This window comes from Salvelinus namaycush, chromosome 15 (assembly GCF_016432855.1).
Source record: "Salvelinus namaycush isolate Seneca chromosome 15, SaNama_1.0, whole genome shotgun sequence".
NCBI lineage: Eukaryota > Metazoa > Chordata > Actinopteri > Salmoniformes > Salmonidae > Salvelinus > Salvelinus namaycush.
Genome location: NC_052321.1, coordinates 2,929,683 through 2,942,838, shown reverse-complemented (window position 1 = coordinate 2,942,838; position 13,156 = coordinate 2,929,683). Strand labels below are relative to the sequence as shown.

General features: G+C 47.6%; 1 protein-coding gene across 3 annotated transcripts in view; it reads left to right on the top strand.

Moving 5' to 3' along the window:
• The window catches only part of si:dkey-33c12.4 (uncharacterized protein LOC560112 homolog), a 65,973-nt gene extending 54,711 nt beyond the window's left edge, over nucleotides 1-11,262 (top strand). For all 3 annotated transcript variants that reach the window (XM_039009191.1, XM_039009189.1, XM_039009188.1), the window contains 2 exons: nucleotides 6,473-6,576; nucleotides 9,125-11,262. In XM_039009191.1, coding sequence (XP_038865119.1) covers nucleotides 6,473-6,576; nucleotides 9,125-9,242 — 222 coding nt within the window. In that variant the 3' untranslated portion in view covers nucleotides 9,243-11,262. The remainder of the gene's footprint in view (nucleotides 1-6,472; nucleotides 6,577-9,124) is intronic.
• Nucleotides 11,263-13,156: the final 1,894 nt, after the last annotated feature.

The window sequence follows — 13,156 nt, the reverse complement described above, 5'->3', positions numbered from 1 at the left end:
GGGGTCACCCACTAAACGATGTGGTAGAGAGACGGGGTCACCCACTAAACGATGTGGTAGAGACGGGGTCGCCCACTAAACGATGTGGTAGATATACGGGGTCGCCCACTAAACGATGTGGTAGAGACGGGGTCACCCACTAAACGATGTGGTAGAGACGGGGTCGCCCACTAAACGATGTGGTAGAGAGACGGGGTCGCCCACTAAACGATGTGGTAGATACGGGGTCGCCCACTAAACGATGTGGTAGATATACGGGGTCGCCCACTAAACGATGTGGTAGAGACGGGGTCACCCACTAAACGATGTGGTAGAGACGGGGTCGCCCACTAAACGATGTGGTAGAGAGACGGGGTCGCCCACTAAACGATGTGGTAGAGACGGGGTCGCCCACTAAACGATGTGGTAGATATACGGGGTCGCCCACTAAACGATGTGGTAGAGACGGGGTCGCCCACTAAACGATGTGGTAGAGACGGGGTCGCCCACTAAATGATGTGGTAGAGACGGGGTCGCCCACTAAACGATGTGGTAGAGACGGGGTCGCCCACTAAACGATGTGGTAGAGACGGGGTCGCCCACTAAACGATGTGGTAGAGACGGGGTCGCCCACTAAACGATGTGGTAGAGACGGGGTCGCCCACTAAACGATGTGGTAGAGACGGGGTCGCCCACTAAACGATGTGGTAGAGAGACGGGGTCGCCCACTAAACGATGTGGTAGATATACGGGGTCACCCACTAAACGATGTGGTAGATATACGGGGTCGCCCACTAAACGATGTGGTAGAGACGGGGTCGCCCACTAAACGATGTGGTAGAGACGGGGTCGCCCACTAAACGATGTGGTAGAGACGGGGTCACCCACTAAACGATGTGGTAGAGACGGGGTCACCCACTAAACGATGTGGTAGATATACGGGGTCACCCACTAAACGATGTGGTAGAGACGGGGTCGCCCACTAAACGATGTGGTAGAGACGGGGTCGCCCACTAAACGATGTGGTAGAGACGGGGTCGCCCACTAAACGATGTGGTAGAGAGACGGGGTCGCCCACTAAACGATGTGGTAGAGAGACGGGGTCGCCCACTAAACGATGTGGTAGAGACGGGGTCGCCCACTAAACAATGTGGTAGAGACGGGGTCGCCCACTAAACGATGTGGTAGAGACGGGGTCACCCACTAAACGATGTGGTAGAGAGACGGGGTCGCCCACTAAACGATGTGGTAGAGACGGGGTCGCCCACTAAACGATGTGGTAGAGACGGGGTCGCCCACTAAACGATGTGGTAGAGACGGGGTCACCCACTAAACGATGTGGTAGAGACGGGGTCACCCACTAAACGATGTGGTAGATATACGGGGTCACCCACTAAACGATGTGGTAGAGACGGGGTCGCCCACTAAACGATGTGGTAGAGACGGGGTCGCCCACTAAACGATGTGGTAGAGACGGGGTCGCCCACTAAACGATGTGGTAGAGACGGGGTCATCCACTAAACGATGTGGTAGAGAGACGGGGTCGCCCACTAAACGATGTGGTAGAGACGGGGTCACCCACTAAACGATGTGGTAGAGACGGGGTCACCCACTAAACGATGTGGTAGAGAGACGGGGTCGCCCACTAAACGATGTGGTAGAGAGACGGGGTCACCCACTAAACGATGTGGTAGAGACGGGGTCACCCACTAAACGATGTGGTAGAGACGGGGTCACCCACTAAACGATGTGGTAGAGACGGGGTCGCCCACTAAACGATGTGGTAGAGAGACGGGGTCACCCACTAAACGATGTGGTAGATATACGGGGTCACCCACTAAACGATGTGGTAGAGACGGGGTCACCCACTAAACGATGTGGTAGAGACGGGGTCGCCCACTAAACGATGTGGTAGAGACGGGGTCGCCCACTAAACGATGTGGTAGATATACGGGGTCGCCCACTAAACGATGTGATAGATATACGGGGTCGCCCACTAAACGATGTGGTAGATATACGGGGTCGCCCACTAAACGATGTGGTAGAGACGGGGTCACCCACTAAACGATGTGGTAGATATACGGGGTCGCCCACTAAACGATGTGGTAGAGACGGGGTCACCCACTAAACGATGTGGTAGATATACGGGGTCGCCCACTAAACGATGTGGTAGAGACGGGGTCACCCACTAAACGATGTGGTAGAGACGGGGTCGCCCACTAAACGATGTGGTAGAGACGGGGTCGCCCACTAAACGATGTGGTAGATATACGGGGTCGCCCACTAAACGATGTGGTAGAGACGGGGTCGCCCACTAAACGATGTGGTAGAGAGACGGGGTCGCCCACTAAACGATGTGGTAGAGAGACGGGGTCGCCCACTAAACGATGTGGTAGAGACGGGGTCGCCCACTAAACGATGTGGTAGAGACGGGGTCGCCCACTAAACGATGTGGTAGAGAGACGGGGTCGCCCACTAAACGATGTGGTAGAGACGGGGTCACCCACTAAACGATGTGGTAGAGACGGGGTCACCCACTAAACGATGTGGTAGATATACGGGGTCACCCACTAAACGATGTGGTAGAGAGACGGGGTCGCCCACTAAACGATGTGGTAGATATACGGGGTCACCCACTAAACGATGTGGTAGAGACGGGGTCACCCACTAAACGATGTGGTAGAGACGGGGTCGCCCACTAAACGATGTGGTAGATATACGGGGTCACCCACTAAACGATGTGGTAGAGACGGGGTCGCCCACTAAACGATGTGGTAGATATACGGGGTCACCCACTAAACGATGTGGTAGAGACGGGGTCGCCCACTAAACGATGTGGTAGAGACGGGGTCACCCACTAAACGATGTGGTAGATATACGGGGTCACCCACTAAACGATGTGGTAGATATACGGGGTCGCCCACTAAACGATGTGGTAGAGACGGGGTCACCCACTAAACGATGTGGTAGAGACGGGGTCACCCACTAAACGATGTGGTAGAGACGGGGTCACCCACTAAACGATGTGGTAGAGACGGGGTCACCCACTAAACGATGTGGTAGATATACGGGGTCGCCCACTAAACGATGTGGTAGAGACGGGGTCGCCCACTAAACGATGTGGTAGAGACGGGGTCGCCCACTAAACGATGTGGTAGATATACGGGGTCACCCACTAAACGATGTGGTAGAGACGGGGTCGCCCACTAAACGATGTGGTAGAGACGGGGTCGCCCACTAAACGATGTGGTAGATATACGGGGTCACCCACTAAACGATGTGGTAGAGACGGGGTCACCCACTAAACGATGTGGTAGAGATACGGGGTCGCCCACTAAACGATGTGGTAGAGACGGGGTCACCCACTAAACGATGTGGTAGAGACGGGGTCATCCACTAAACGATGTGGTAGAGAGACGGGGTCGCCCACTAAACGATGTGGTAGATATACGGGGTCACCCACTAAACGATGTGGTAGAGACGGGGTCGCCCACTAAACGATGTGGTAGAGAGACGGGGTCGCCCACTAAACGATGTGGTAGAGACGGGGTCACCCACTAAACGATGTGGTAGAGACGGGGTCGCCCACTAAACGATGTGGTAGAGACGGGGTCGCCCACTAAACGATGTGGTAGAGACGGGGTCGCCCACTAAACGATGTGGTAGAGAGACGGGGTCGCCCACTAAACGATGTGGTAGAGAGACGGGGTCACCCACTAAACGATGTGGTAGAGACGGGGTCACCCACTAAACGATGTGGTAGATATACGGGGTCACCCACTAAACGATGTGGTAGAGACGGGGTCACCCACTAAACGATGTGGTAGAGACGGGGTCACCCACTAAACGATGTGGTAGAGACGGGGTCGCCCACTAAACGATGTGGTAGAGACTGGATTCTTCTCTGGCGAGCTCTCATTGGCTATTTCTGTTCACTGTTCTCAATGTGTCGCTGCTCAGCTCCCCCTTCAAGATCAGATTTTGTCCCGATGCTGTCTGTTGCTGTCTGTTGCTGTCTGTTGCTGTCTGTTGCTGTCTGTTGCTGTCTGTTGCTGTCTGTTGCTGTCTGTTACTGTCTGTTGCTGCCTGTTGCTGGCTGTTACCACCGCTACTGTCTGTTGCTGCCTGTTGCTGGCTGTTACCACCGCTACTGTCTGTTGCTGTCTGTTGCTGTCTGTTACTACTGCTACTGTCTGTTGCTGCCTGTTACTACTGCTACTGTCTGTTACTACTGCTACTGTCTGTTACTACTGCTACTGTCTGTTGCTGCCTGTTACTACTGCTACTGTCTGTTGCTGCCTGTTACTACCGCTACTGTCTGCTACTGTCTGTTACTGTCTGTCACCGTCTGTTACTGTCTGGCACCGCCCGTTGCTGTCCGTTGCTGTCCGTTGCTGTCCGTTGCTGTCTGTTGCTACTGTCCGTTGCTGTACGCCGGTTGCTTTACGCCTGTTGCTGCTGTCTGTTGCTGTCTGCTGCTGTCTGTTGCTGTCTGCCTATGGCTGTACTCCTTTTACAGTCTGTTGGCGCCGTACGTCTGTCAGTGTCTTACTGTCGGTCTGTCATATATATATTGTTCTGTCATATATATTTATATATATTGTTCTGTCATATATATTTATATATATTGTTCTGTCATATATATTTATATATATTGTTCTGTCATATATATTGGTCTGTCATATATATTTATATATATTGGTCTGTCATATATATTTATATATATTGTTCTCTCTCATATATATTTATATACACTGCTCAAAATAATAAAGGGAACACTAAAATAACACATCCTAGATCTGAATGAATGAAATATTCTTATTAAATACTTTTTTCTTTACATAGTTGAATGTGCTGACAACAAAATCACACAAAAATTATCAATGGAAATCAAATTTATCAACCCATGGAGGTCTGGATTTGGAGTCACACTCAAAATTAAAGTGGAAAACCACACTACAGGCTGATCCAACTTTGATGTAATGTCCTTAAAACAAGTCAAAATGAGGCTCAGTAGTGTGTGTGGCCTCCACGTGCCTGTATGACCTCCCTACAACGCCTGGGCATGCTCCTGATGAGGTGGCGGATGGTCTCCTGAGGGATCTCCTCCCAGACCTGGACTAAAGCATCCGCCAACTCCTGGACAGTCTGTGGTGCAACGTGGCGTTGGTGGATGGAGCGAGACATGATGTCCCAGATGTGCTCAATTGGATTCAGGTCTGGGGAACGGGCGGGCCAGTCCATAACATCAATGCCTTCCTCTTGCAGGAACTGCTGACACACTCCAGCCACATGAGGTCTAGCATTGTCTTGCATTAGGAGGAACCCAGGGCCAACCGCACCAGCATATGGTCTCACAAGGGGTCTGAGGATCTCATCTCGGTACCTAATGGCAGTCAGGCTACCTCTGGCGAGCACATGGAGGGCTGTGCGGCCCCCCAAAGAAATGCCACCCCACACCATGACTGACCCATCGCCAAACCGGTCATGCTGGAGGATGTTGCAGGCAGCAGAACGTTCTCCACGGCGTCTCCAGACTCTGTCACGTCTGTCACATGTGCTCATGTGCTCAGTGTGAACCTGCTTTCATCTGTGAAGAGCACAGGGCGCCAGTGGCGAATTTGCCAATCTTGTTGTTCTCTGGCAAATGCCAAACGTCCTGCACGGTGTTGGGCTGTAAGCACAACCCCCACCTGTGGACGTCGGGCCCTCATACCACCCTCATGGAGTCTGTTTCTGACCGTTTGAGCAGACACATGCACATTTGTGGCCTGCTGGAGGTCATTTTGCAGGGCTCTGGCAGTGCTCCTCCTTGCACAAAGGCGGAGGTAGCGGTCCTGCTGCTGGGTTGTTGCCCTCCTACGGCCTCCTCCACGTCTCCTGATGTACTGGCCTGTCTCCTGGTAGCGCCTCCATGCTCTGGACACTACGCTGACAGACACAGCAAACCTTCTTGCCACAGCTCGCATTGATGTGCCATCCTGGATGAACTGCACTACCTGAGCCACTTGTGTGGGTTGTAGACTCCGTCTCATGCTACCACTAGAGTGAGAGCACCGCCAGCATTCAAAAGTGACCAAAACATCAGACAGGAAGCATAGGAACTGAGAAGTGGTCTGTGGTCACCACCTGCAGAACCACTCCTTTATTGGGGGTGTCTTGCTAATTGCCTATAATTTCCACCTGTTGTCTATTCCATTTGCACAACAGCATGTGAAATTTATTGTCAATCAGTGTTGCTTCCTAAGTGGACAGTTTGATTTCACAGAAGTGCGATTGACTTGGAGTTACATTGTGTTGTTTAAGTGTTCCCTTTATTTTTTTGAGCAGTGTATATTGTTCTCTCTCATATATATTTTATATATATTGTTCTCTGTGTCAGCCTGTCAACACTAGATTTGCAGAGATAGTTGTCCAGGAAACTTGGTTCTGTCAGCCTGCACTGAGTCTCCAGCTGTTTAAAGTCTGTCTGTCTCTGTGTCTTGTCTGTCAGGGTGAGGTGTTGAACGGAGTGATGCTGGCTGTCCGTCACCCTGATAAAGTGATGCAGAAGAAACTGGGCTTGTCCCAATTAGCTTTTACCTTCACCAACGCACCGTGAGTAGAAAACCCACACCCAGCCTCTTGTTGTCGTGACGACGATTGTCATGTGATGACGGCTATTTTATCACATCAACTAACTATGTTTAATTATTACGGGATTAAATGAATCATGTAACAATTAACTCATTAGTAACTTGGGGCTCCACGGATAAAGTTTGTTTAATGAGTTACCGTTTCCCGAATGAACTCAAGAATATATCAGAGTATATCATTATCATACCAGTCATCCATTAATCATTACCTGACATCAGTGTCATTCTGAACGTCGCAAAATTCTTGGATATCTGCACGAACCCCAGTCTAAATGATGATTCAGCGATATACAAATTGGCTTAATTATTTATTTACTAACTAAATAATCACACAGAAATACATAAACACACACAGTATAGGTTGAATTGATTACTAACATAATGCAATGCAAAGTCCCTAGTGGACTAACCCGATATGACGGCTTGTTACACAATGAAAAGTCCCCAGTGGACTAACCCGATATGACGGCTTGTTACACAATGGAGAGGGGTAAGATAAAGAGAGAGGAAGTGAGCTGGTACATACATGTGGAAGCTATACATGTGGAAGCTATGCTCATGAAAAATGAATAGTTTGCACATGAACGACCACTCATTCTAAAAGAAATGCAACACATATATTTACAGTTGTATGCCGTTGTCATCTCTCTGAAACCACTCGTCCGTCTCTAGAGAGTAGTTCGACGTAAGTCTCTGGTTGTCCACCAGAGTTCACAATGTCCTCAGTTGTAGTAGGCTTCTTTGTCTCTGAGTTCGTTAGACTGGATACATCAGAGGTACGCACGCGGTTGTTTACTAGACTAAAGTACTTAAACAGCTGCAGACTGAATTTTCCGATGTAGTCTTTATCTTCTTCACTCGAGAGTTTGAGTCTTACCATTTTCTGTTCTGGTAGTTTTAAATAATTTCAACGTGTAGGCACCGCTCCATGCTTTCTGTTCTGGTGTAAATTTCATGAGCAGTCCTTTTATGCACTCTGGAAAAAGGGGGCGTTCCATCCTTTCGGCATAATGTCTGTGTTCACGTGGGTGTGGTTGCTGATGGGGTAAAACTTTATATGATAACAATGTCTCATTTTAGAAGGCTAAATTCACATTATAGTTTCACATAGTTTCATATTTAATCATATAAGTTTTACAACATTTAAGATGTTATGACATCGCAGCATGCTAAATGATATGACATAATTATTGTTTCCATCCCCACCAACCATTTCCCACATTCTCTATGTTAGAAATATTGTTTAATTATCCACATTTGGATGTTGGCGTTTTGGTGGCAGATTCTCTCTCTACACACATCCGATTCCTTTGTTCAGTACTGCAGATCCAGAGAGAGTTTACGACCGTCGTTAGTCATAAGACCCTGGTGAGAGTAAGAGAGGGGGGGGTTCTCTCTTTGATCCTCACCCAGGAGGGAAAGTCATGGACTAACCCGATATGACGGCTTGTTACACAATGGAGAGGGGTAAGATAGCATAGCTTCCACATGTATGTACCAGCCCACTTCCTCTTTCTTTATCTTACCCCTCTCCATTGTGTAACAAGCCGTCATATCGGGTTAGTCCACTAGGGACTTTTCATTATGTAACAAGCCGTCATTTCGGGTTAGTCCACTAGGGACTTTTCATTGTGTAACAAGCCGTCATTTCGGGTTAGTCCACTAGTATTTATATTGTGGAGGCACTGGAGCCGCAGTCCCAGTTCTGACACCTCAGTTTTTCCCCACACTGCCAGCGAGTAATCTCTCAGCCATAATGGTCAGACATGGCGCGTAAATGTAAAGTGAGAACTTCCGACAACATTCTCCAGACAATCGGGGTGGGAGGGGGGTGTAATTGGCATCCAACGCGTTCAGAGCTCCGAAATCTGCTTCACATAGAGCGACTCATACAAAGAAAGACCCTCAGCGGCAGGGGGGTCTTAATGGGGGCCACAAAATCTGAACTCATCATGAGGGGCCTCAGGTGTGCGTATCCACATGTGCAGACCCCACCACATTTGGAGCAAAACATTTTAGTAGCCCACCTCTTGACAGTGGAGAGATTATTATTTTATTTTTAGAGTTTGTTTTGTGCAATTCTACACATTTTACCATGTGGTGGGAGAGAAGATTCAGCGTTTTAACAAATTTCATGCAATTCTATACATTTTGCCGTAGGCTTTAGAGAAACGTGCAGTTTCTAGTGATATGACTATCAAAATCAATGAGGGCCCTCCGGTCGGTAATCCGACCATGTTTACTACAAGTTTAGATAGTCTAGCCAGCTAATTTACCGATCTAAAACATGTTGGCTGACATGGCTAGTTGACTGACATAAGAGAAACTGCTGATGCAAAACGACATTTCAAAATGGCAGCTTGTATATTCTACTATTCTAACAGACCCCCCCCCCCCCCGCACCTGAGTTTCTAAAAATCCAATGTTTATTTATAAAGCCCTTTTTACATCAGCAGCTGTCACTAAGTAACATTTCAGTGTATTCTGAAGCTCTTGTCCGTGTGTTACAGAGAGAAGAGTCAGGAGTGTTACTTCTGGAGAACCACAGGCTGTGTCCGATACAATACCTGCATCTACAGACACGTGCCACAACACAAGGGCATCGACAGGGACAAGGTCAACAAGTGAACAGCAGACAACCACACACCAATAACCTGGTTCTGGAAGCTGGATCAAGTAGTTTTCCCCCCCAGCTTACTTTTCTAATATGCTTTAAAAAATCGAATAAAAAGTTATATATATATATATAGACTTAAAATCCATAAGCTATAATTGACTCAACAACCAATAAACAAATGTAGCTTTCTTAATCAACTAGATAATGTAGTTATATGTTGCTGCTGTTTTTCAAAGTTAGCTGGCTAATTTGCTAATCCTGTTTTTTGGAATTACACCGCTGGGACAGAATCACGGCTTCTATATAGCACCTTATCAATGGAAACCTGTACTGACATGTTCTCATTCACTTTATATTGGAGAAGGTCTTGATATATTGATTACCTGTTGCCTGTATGGATGTCTATTGTGAAACTACATGTCTCTCGTCACAACATTAGTCTTCATCAGGGACACACAGGGAGTTATGTAGACATTCATTATGGAAGACGGACTAGTTTGTTTTTCACTAGCTAGGTTTCCATCCAATTGGTGACACGATTTTCACGCGAAGATTCTAAAAATCTGCATCAAAACAAAACATTTTCCCACCAGAGATGCGTTTCCATCAAACAAACTAGTTGCAGATAACGGGCTGTGCGTGAAAATACTTCTTGAGATTTTTACATTTCTTTCAACAACAAAAGGTTTCTGTTATTTAGCGTGTGCTGTTGGTACGTGCGCTCTAGCCAACAGCCGGCAGTGTGCAGATACAGGGCTGCTGGCTGGAGCACACGTATAGCCTACGTGAAATGTATTATTATTATTATGGACAAAAGAGAATCATTTTATTTGTCAAACGGCGGTCGAGCGTCATGTCAGCAGAATGAGACCCTCGATATTTCTTGGAAAGGAAGCATCAAGCTCCGTGCACTTTCACCACCCTGTGAAGTTCATCGTAACTTATTTCATTAGTTTAATAACCTGTATGGGTTCCCATTGAGTCGTAGTGGGAGGACCACACAACTGTGACTCCCAAGTTAACTTAGAGAAATTATGGTTATTATATCAATATTTGCTCAAAGTCCGACTGGTTTCATGTTTTGTCGACATTTGGAAAGTTTGTTTACATCAGACCTGTCGTGACTTTTTTTTTTTGTATTTTACTCGCATGAAAAGGTTGGATGGAAACCTGGTTACAAATATGGTTGAATCAACAGGTTTCCTTGATGTAGTGTTATCAGGAATGGTCTGTGGTGTTTTTCATTAGTTCAATGTGTATAATAAATTGAGAGGAGCTTTGTTAAATTGTGTTGTGTTTAGTTAGTGTCTGTTTTCACATCAAAAGTGGACCACTTTTATTTTATAAAGACTTCATTTTGGGACCAAAAGAAGTGTATTAATGTATAATAAAGAGAATACGCCAAAGGTAGAACTGGTTGGACGATGGGAACACAACTAAACTAGCTGAAAACCATAATACACAGTGATTCTATTGTCATTTCAATACTGTTATTGTCCACCAGATGGCAGTGTTTAGTAGTTTAACCTCATTTCAATACTGTTATTGTCCACCAGATGGCAGTGTTTAGTAGTTTAACCTCATTTCAATACTGTTATTGTCCACCAGATGGCAGTGTTTAGTAGTTTAACCTCGTTTCAATACTGTTATTGTCCACCAGATGGCAGTGTTTAGTAGTTTAACCTCGTTTCAATACTGTTATTGTCCACCAGATGGCAGTGTTTAGTAGTTTAACCTCGTTTCAATACTGTTATTGTCCACCAGATGGCAGTGTTTAGTAGTTTAACCTCGTTTCAATACTGTTATTGTCCACCAGATGGCAGTGTTTAGTAGTTTAATCTCGGTCTCCTGTTCTACCACGGCTGCCTGCAAAATAGGTTTTCTGAACACTTAATTTGCTATCCGTTGACATGACTTTACCTACTTTGATCTGAATGGCATACTTGTTTCTAATAATGGCATACTTGTTTCTATGTTTCAAGTCTTTTGGTTACAGACACATTCCATTAATCATTAAATTGATCTTTCAGATTTATTTTGTCTGTGTTATTTAATTAGTGGTGTAATATGAACACGTTACTGTTTTGACACTGACATGTAAGAAATATACATTTCAGTTCAGACATCTATCTCATGTCTAATTACTCAGTCATGACTAGTGCCTAATCCGCTTCTTAAACCCTGTTCCCTGGATGAAGTATATATATATAGGCTGTATATAGGCCTCCCGGGTGGCGCAGTGGTCTAGGGCACTGCATCGCAGTGCTAGCTGCGCCACCAGAGTCTCTGGGTTCGCGCCCAGGCTCTGTCGCAGCCGGCCGCAACCGGGAGGTCCGTGGGGCGACGCACAATTGGCATAGCGTCGTCCGGGTTAGGGAGGGTTTGACCGGTAGGGATATCCTTGTCTCAGTATGTAAAATGTAATATGTAATATGTAAAAAAAAATGTTAAATGTATGCACTCTACTGTAAGTCGCTCTGGATAAGAGCGTCTGCTAAATGACTAAAATGTAAATGTAAAAATGTATATATCGGCTCACAGATTCTCAGCTGTAACGCGGCGGGTTCTGTGTTACTGTAACGCGGCGGGTTTTGTGTTACTGTAACGTGGCGGGTTCTGTGTTACTGTAACGCGGCGGGTTCTGTGTTACTGTAACGCGGCGGGTTCTGTGTTACTGTAACGCGGCGGGTTCTGTGTTACTGTAACGCGGCGGGTTCTGTATTACTGTAACGCGGCGGGTTCTGTGTTACTGTAACGCGGCGGGTTCTGTGTTACTGTAACGCGGCGGGTTCTGTGTTACTGTAACGCGGCGGGTTCTGTGTTACTGTAACGCGGAGGGTTCTGTGTTACTGTAACGCGGAGGGTTCTGTGTTCCTGTAACGTGGAGGGTTCTGTGTTACTGTAACGCGGCGGGTTCTGTGTTACTGTAACGCGGCGGGTTCTGTGTTACTGTAACGCGGCGGGTTCTGTGTTACTGTAACGCGGCGGGTTCTGTGTTACTGTAACGCGGCGGGTTCTGTGTTACTGTAACGCGGCGGGTTCTGTGTTACTGTAACGCGGAGGGTTCTGTGTTACTGTAACGCGGAGGGTTCTGTGTTACTGTAACGCGGCGGGTTCTGTGTTACTGTAACGCGGCGGGTTCTGTGTTACTGTAACGCGGCGGGTTCTGTGTTCCTGTAACGCGGCGGGTTCTGTGTTCCTGTAACGCGGCGGGTTCTGTGTTCCTGTAACGCGGCGGGTTCTGTGTTACTGTAACGCGGCGGGTTCTGTGTTACTGTAACGCGGCGGGTTCTGTGTTACTGTAACGCGGCGGGTTCTGTGTTACTGTAACGCGGCGGGTTCTGTGTTACTGTAACGTGGAGGGTTCTGTGTTACTGTAACGTGGAGGGTTCTGTGTTACTGTAACGTGGAGGGTTCTGTGTTACTGTAACGCGGCGGGTTCTGTGTTACTGTAACGCGGCGGGTTCTGTGTTACTGTAACGCGGAGGGTTCTGTGTTACTGTAACGCGGCGGGTTCTGTGTTACTGTAACGCGGCGGGTTCTGTGTTACTGTAACGCGGCGGGTTCTGTGTTACTGTAACGCGGCGGGTTCTGTGTTACTGTAACGCGGCGGGTTCTGTGTTACTGTAACGCGGCGGGTTCTGTGTTACTGTAACGCGGCGGGTTCTGTGTTACTGTAACGCGGCGGGTTCTGTGTTACTGTAACGCGGAGGGTTCTGTGTTACTGTAACGCGGCGGGTTCTGTGTTACTGTAACGCGGCGGGTTCTGTGTTACTGTAACGCGGCGGGTTCTGTGTTACTGTAACGCGGCGGGTTCTGTGTTACTGTAACGCGGCGGGTTCTGTGTTACTGTAACGCGGAGGGTTCTGTGTTACTGTAACGCGGAGGGTTCTGTGTTACTGTAACGCGGCGGGTTCTGTGTTAC